The 6,889-nt window shown below is 42.6% G+C and overlaps 1 protein-coding gene across 12 annotated transcripts in view; it reads right to left on the reverse strand.

Annotated features, from left to right (window-relative positions):
• The window catches only part of cacna1da (calcium channel, voltage-dependent, L type, alpha 1D subunit, a), a 56,444-nt gene extending 51,563 nt beyond the window's left edge, over positions 1–4,881 (reverse strand). For 9 of the 12 annotated variants that reach the window (XM_047582771.1, XM_047582767.1, XM_047582772.1 and 6 more), the window contains exons 1-3: positions 4,490–4,876; positions 2,158–2,602; positions 1,075–1,180 (exon numbers count right to left, since the gene is read on the reverse strand). In XM_047582771.1, the coding sequence (XP_047438727.1) occupies positions 1,075–1,180; positions 2,158–2,456 (405 nt within the window). In that variant the 5' untranslated portion in view covers positions 2,457–2,602; positions 4,490–4,876. Of the gene's footprint in view, positions 1–1,074; positions 1,181–2,157; positions 2,603–4,489 lie in introns of all 12 variants that reach the window. The other 3 variants (XM_047582768.1, XM_047582762.1, XM_047582769.1) reach the window with 3 other exon arrangements.
• Positions 4,882–6,889: the final 2,008 nt, after the last annotated feature.

The raw sequence follows: 6,889 nt of genomic DNA on the forward strand, positions 1-6,889 counted from the left end.
ATTATGCCTGTCCCACTTGCACTTTCTCTATGTGTCTCATGAAAGTATAAAAATTGTCTTCTAGTCGTCAATAAGGGAAAACTGACCCCTTTCCAACTTCACATCAAACTAAACTTAACTGCATCCTGCACATAATACTGTATCAGAGAGTGTAATGTCCCAGATGGCCCACTTTTCCCTGATGTACCGGTGCTGCGTAAACAAACACTCTCCGGTCACCCTCCAGGAGGTCAAACTGGGAAGCAGTACGCGTTACTTCATGAAAGTAGACCACCGTTTTAGACACACTTTCAGCCAAAGCTGTAGTTCATCTTTCACAGGAAGGTTTCTGCGGCACAGACAGTGCAGCCCGCTAACCGTCCTCTAACATATCGCGGCTCTTTAACTAATCGTTCAGAAACATTCACATGTCTGCAGACACGCTGCATACAGCGCTCATGAATCATTGAACGCCTCGCCTGAATTCTGTTCGTGTAAGCACTACATTCTGTGTGTCTGCCTCGCTGCAGGAGAGGACACTTATCTTCAGCTGTGGAACAATGCTTACAACACTACATCACCCATAATTCATCACACGGACATAAATGCACAAGGTGCACAGAGTGGTGCAATGACGAGAAAAAAAAACTAAAAATAGAAAGCTGAATACAAACTCTGTGGAGGAAAACTCTTGACATGATAAAGCACTGTGAGAATGCGTGTCAAAGTTTGTCTCTGCCGGCAAAGCATATATTTTGCATCTGCATAATGAAGCTAGATGCTGAAGACAGTCTGTGCCCAATGCTTTGCGTTTGCTGCAAAACCTCGGACTACATCTTCTCCTCACACTGTGCAGTGAAAGAGGATTATGAGGAAGGAATAGGTCTTAATGTATTATATTTAATAACAATTAAGGTAGATAAAGGTTACACAAACAAGGAGATAGCAACAGCCACATGGCCAGATAGTCATCTAAGCTTAAATCAAAGCAGACAGCAGAGGGTTTTGATATCACCCGAGTGATACTGCGACAGCACTGATACGGCAAGCGGTAAATATATAAACAGATTATAGCGGAATGTAGACAGTACTCACCAGATCGTGGTTTGTGGAGTTGGAATCATCTTCAGGGAAAGGGACGTAGACAGCTAAGGCCATACAGTTGGCAAAAATAGCAATTAATATAAAGATATCAAATGGCCTGAGAAACAAAGTTAAGGAAAATGACAAAATATACAACAATGATACAAGCTGTGACATTACAATTTCTCCGCCATTCATGAGGGTGCATCTAACAAAGTATTTCAAGTACTGAGAATGAGAGGATAATTTGAATTACTTGACTTTTAGCAGCAGAGCAGATGGTTTTGCTCAAACTAGTTTCACATTTGTGTTCATATTGCCTCTACTTATACAAGTCTAAATGTAGATTTTAAGACAGTAGCCTGAGTTTACAGAATCAGTCTTTGTTGGTGGGGGAATTTCGATCCAGAGTCACGCCGTTCAAAATCCATTATGCCCGGTGAAGATCAGCAAATCAGACGGTTCAGGTGGGCTTGATGCAATTATGGACAGAAGAGTAACAGTAAAACACGCATATACCATACACACATTATCCGAGCACTGTTGATGTGGTTTAGGACAAAATGGCGTGAGGTGTTTAGGTTTCACTGTCACGTCTGTTGTAAAAGACATTGACAGCGAATTCCCCTTTAGGAGATCTGGACACATTCATGAGAATGAGAGTGACAAACTATAGACACGGTCCCTCCATTTTCATTCTGAACTGGAGCAACAATTTTTAGCCTAGAGGCTGTTTCATTGGAAAAATATTAAAACGACCATCCCGCTCAAAATACGTTCTGCACCACAATCACCAATGACTGACACATTTTCATCTTTAATCCCAGAAAGTTAAAGATATCCCAACCGTGTCTGGGAAACAAACGTGCACCTGTAGTGGACTGATGCACATTGTCCATGCTAATGCTAGTTTGTCTTCATGGGGAGAAACATCAGAATGCTATAAAAAGTATAGCGTGAACTACAGATGCAATGACGCAAAGCCAAGTTCAAAAGACAGAAAATGTGTAAACTTGGTATTTGGTAAAATAGAGCACTATGGACAAAGGCAGATCTTTGCATGAACACACCAAAAGCAGCCACAGTAAAGGATACTTCCACTCCACCAGGCTGATGCAGGCCCTGCGTATGGGGTTGTTGAGTTTGAGGCAGAACAACGCCCTTTGTGGCCTGGTATTGGCGTTACTGCCTTGCTTTTTGCTTTTGGCATACTGCTGCCGCTTCTTCTGTGCCAACGCACCTACCGGGATGGTAGTGGAGGTTGTTGGGGCAGGTGGGGCGGCCTGAGCAGGTGGTGCTGCGGGGGCTGGGGCAGGCGGCGGGGCAGGGGTGGTGGCTGGAGGGGCTTCTGGGGCTGTGGGGGCTGGGTCTGGGGCAGGCCCGTTGGCGCTCATGGTGCGGGCGTGGCTCTGTGAGGAGCATCCAGCAGCATGGATCTGCCAGGGTAGACAGGGAGGCTAGAGGAGGGCAGAGTAGTCTGACCAATGAGCTGGCACGTCACCAGGGCAAGCGACTCTGATGCTGCTGGCATAATTTGCCTCTGAAAGAGAGAAGGTGAGAAGACGTCAGGCATCAGTGCGTTTCACATTTTTTCTAACAATAAAATTGATGACACTCTCAAATTGCTAGAATGGTCCTCTTATGTGACCTCGCTCTATCACATATGTCACATATATTAAACCTCGGTAAAGATCAGTTGAACCACTCAGTTCATCTTGTTCTTATCTTATACTCCGTTGTACTGGGACTGTGTCCGAACGGGGAAAAAAACTGCTTTCACTTCTTGACCCTAGATGCTTCAATAGCCTCCCTGACTTGAGTAACGTGCAAATTGATATTTGCATCTGAACTATCTAGCCCCTAGTGAGACTTTGTGTTGTGAATGGCTAGTATCATTAGTCATCATCATTAGGATTTGTGTGTTTTCTTCTTTGTCTTCTAAATAACACTTACATCGCCTAAAATGCATTTTCTTTGCGTAAGAACGAAACTCACAATGAAGTTAAAACTAATCTTTGTAAAGATGTAACAAATAAATCAAAGTATGCCTGTGAGGTAGACGTGCACGGCACACGGGCTGCTCCACATGCAATTAGATTACACTAAAACGGGCAGGGGTTATCTATAGCAAGATTTTAATTCAGCTCATAATTATTTGACATTGACATTATATGAGGGAGGCTACTAAATCAAACGCAGCCACCACAGGTCAAAGCAGAATAAAGTCTCGGGGCAGCAGATGGAACTCCTCCGATGGAAGCTAGAGATTTATGTTTCCTCTCAAGAAAGATGAATGGCACCTTTCAAAACTACAACAAACATGGCAGCTTGCTTTGCCTTTGTTGTTTCCATTAGTCTAGCTTTACTAAACAATCCAAAATCACATTAAACGGAATACATTTAAAAAGGAAATAAATAAATAAATAAAAACATTCAGCTCAGCCTAGGAAAGCGCTTTAAAATCAGTCAATTTAAAGCGTGTACATCCAGAGATGCCACTCTCAGGCATCACTTGGTCACATCAGCTGTGGAAGTCCTTGAACTGCGAGCAGGCCCGCAGAGGAAGAATCAGAAAAGGTCACATTGCAGTGATGCTCCAAGAAGAATTAATCTTCTTATTGCATAGAAAACGTGATGTGAGCGTTATTGTGATGTGTGACTCCACATCTTGGTGAATGCAGACTGCCAGCTTTGCATCTCCCTTTGTGCTACGCGCCTGCTTCAATGTAGCCAAGGCTAGTGCAACCTCAGTATATGAACAGTGCGTATTTAATGCCTTTCTATGGGTATATTAATTTCACTACTGCTGCATCGACAGCATCGACGACCTCGGCCGAGATAAAAATAAATAAATAAATAAATAAAAAATAAAAAAGACACTGACATTTCCATGAGCGATTCGTGACAAAATAATCATCATCTAGCGTCCTCGTGTTTCTCCTTGGACCCCATCAAGGTAAGACGTGGTTAAATCTCACCCCGAAAACGATGTGAAAGGACAGCCTGACTCCGGGCGCTCGCGGTGAAAACTGAGCAACGCACAGGCGTCAGATGGTCCTCGCTGCTGAGCAGAAACAGCTGGCAGGGTTATTACAACAAACCTCAATCAGTGATGCTCTTACACTCAGGGCTAATATAGTGGACAGTCCACATGACCAGAGCCAGCCTCAGCTTGCGGGAAAGGTATGAGCCCTGATCTGTGTCCAATTCCAATTTGATCTGTTTATGACAAGGCGATGAATCTCCTCTAAATCCACCGAACGCGACAGCGTCGAGAGGAAAGTGGCCATTAATATATCTGCTGTCCTCTGACAATAATGGGGGGAGAGAGAGAAAAAAGCACAATCGTTGCCTGCATGCGGATAAAAGCAGCTATGCTAAGAGGCTAACTTCAGTTTTGAGGAGCAGAAACCGCACCATGCTGTACCTTTTTTTTTCTGAAGACTTTATAATTCAGCCGCGTTGCTCTGCGCTCGGTAACGCGGGTCCAGAGCTTCGGAGGGCGACAGACGCAGGTCCGGTCTCAAACGGCGGCTTAAAATTCATCGGCTCGTTGCACGAGAGACAGACACATAAAGCCTGTGCATTAATTAAGCTCCTCCATGGTGATTGTGGAGAGCTGGAGACAGGAGAGTGCGCACCAGACAACAGAGCATCCTGCTTATCGTCACAGCGCCAGTGAACAGTGAAACGAGTGCACATCAGAGAGCGAGCTCTCCTCCTCCTGGCCCCGACTCTGCTGCTCCCGCAGACACCGAATAGGTGCCCACTGTCACCTGCTCATGGGTCCTTAATAAAAAGTGACACCTTTCAAATACGATATCACATCCAGTGTCAGCTCAAAGGTCACTATGAAACATTCAGAGCTTTTTTTTTTTTTTTTTTTTTTTTTTGCACAGTTGTGGGAAACAGCCTGGCTTCCTATCCTACTAAAAATATTGGCTACCTGTTTCTAAAAATAATTTATCATTTATAACACTCTAATAAGTTGTAGGTTTGGTTCATGGTGAATCCAAGTCCAGTCGTTAGTTCTTTTTCATTACTGGTTACAGATGTTTCTCAGTTTAATAAGCCACAAAGTCTTGTTATAAATGTTAGTGAATTGCATAATTTTTTTTTTATCTAACTGTAAATAATAACCCCCAAAGCTTGCCTTGCTACCAGATATCCACACAAAATCTAATCTTGCGAGACATCTTCTTCATGTTCGCATGTAGCAGGTGATCAATTCTCAAAGTAATGTTGCAAATAAAAATGAAATTGCTGCTCTACAAATTTCCAGACCCACGCATACACTCACTCGCCAACAAACCATTTGGAACGGAAAATAGCAAACTAGAACTGAACTGTTCATCTCTAAATTAGAGTACTTTTATTTAAAACTAAATAAACTGCCGGCAAACTCATCGTCACTGAAATCCTGACAGGCTTGTTTTGCCCAAAGACTGTGTAAAGAGAGACAAGCGTTGTCCATATTTATATAGAGTCTATGATTTTGCCTCAAAGATGGTTACATGCATGTATTGTCACCCTAGTTCTGTGAATACAGCCTGTCATAACCAACAACAAGAACCCTGCCACTGAGTGAATACGGTCAGGGTGAGGAAGGGTTGAAAACTTCTGCTCCAAAGCAACAGGACTATAACATTCAGTTGGTCTAGATGGAAAAGTGTCTCAGCATTTTACATTTTTCTATTCCTCCCTCCAGCCACTATAGAAATGCAGAAATACCTCCATCATGGAAGCTATAGCATGTGTAGTATAGCCCACTACACAGTATACAAGGGCACTTCTGATTTTTATCAGATAAATAAATAACTTTAAAAAAAAAACAGAATCACATTTCAATTAAGAAACATAGCCGTTCTTTGTTGTAAAAAAATAAACTTCATAACTACGTCATGTATCTGAACACAGTAGCCTGCATATTTCAATCAATACAACCAAACAAGAACTTCCTGCCATTTTGCCAACTACAACAGAACACACCAACCTTGTCACGAAGGCCACAAGTGAATTATTCATGTCCACAATTTCTTGAATTTACTGTCAATGGCACATATCTATGTGTTGTCCAGTTGAAGAAGACGTAACAGTTTCATTGCTGTAATGGTCACAGCTTTCCTGCAAAAGTCAGTGAAAACCTTTCCACTGACACTGTGCTGCTCTCAATGAGAGAGTAAGTCAACACCACCTGACCTGGTCTGGTTGTAATTCATACCTGTCTCCCATTACAAACAGGTACTTGTTCATTATATACAAACTAATTCTGGGATATTCTGGAACATCTAAGAGATAATGCCATTTCATTATCAGTCTGGCTCATAAACAACTCCTCCCTGTGTCATTCAGTAAAACATCTCTATTTGTAAGTAAATAGCCTGACAAAGGAAGCTGTATCACAAACCAACAGCACATCTGCTGGGCACACAGCTACTCCCGCCCTTATTAAAAACTAATGATGAAATGATAGCTTTGATCCAGGAAAGACCCTTTAAAAACTTTTACACCACGTTACGCTGGTGTTCATTAACAGCCTCATTAAAGAAACACCTCTTGCTTACTGAGGCCTAAATTAAAATATAAGAGTGTAGGTTTTTCAATTAAAGGTATAAACAATGACCTATTTCCCCTTCTCCAAAATTAAAACATTAATATCCACTATCACATGAAATCAGACACCACACTCCAGTACAACTGAGCCATTATGTCAGCGTTGCGTAAAATCCTACCTGTTAAAGTAGAACAACTGAGCGGGGCATCTGCTTCACCCACATGTCTCAGTTGACAACGAAGAGCAGAAAGCACTCGTCTTCTTCCTCGGTGG

This window comes from Mugil cephalus, chromosome 4 (genome assembly GCF_022458985.1).
Source record: "Mugil cephalus isolate CIBA_MC_2020 chromosome 4, CIBA_Mcephalus_1.1, whole genome shotgun sequence".
In the NCBI taxonomy this organism is placed as follows: domain Eukaryota; kingdom Metazoa; phylum Chordata; class Actinopteri; order Mugiliformes; family Mugilidae; genus Mugil; species Mugil cephalus.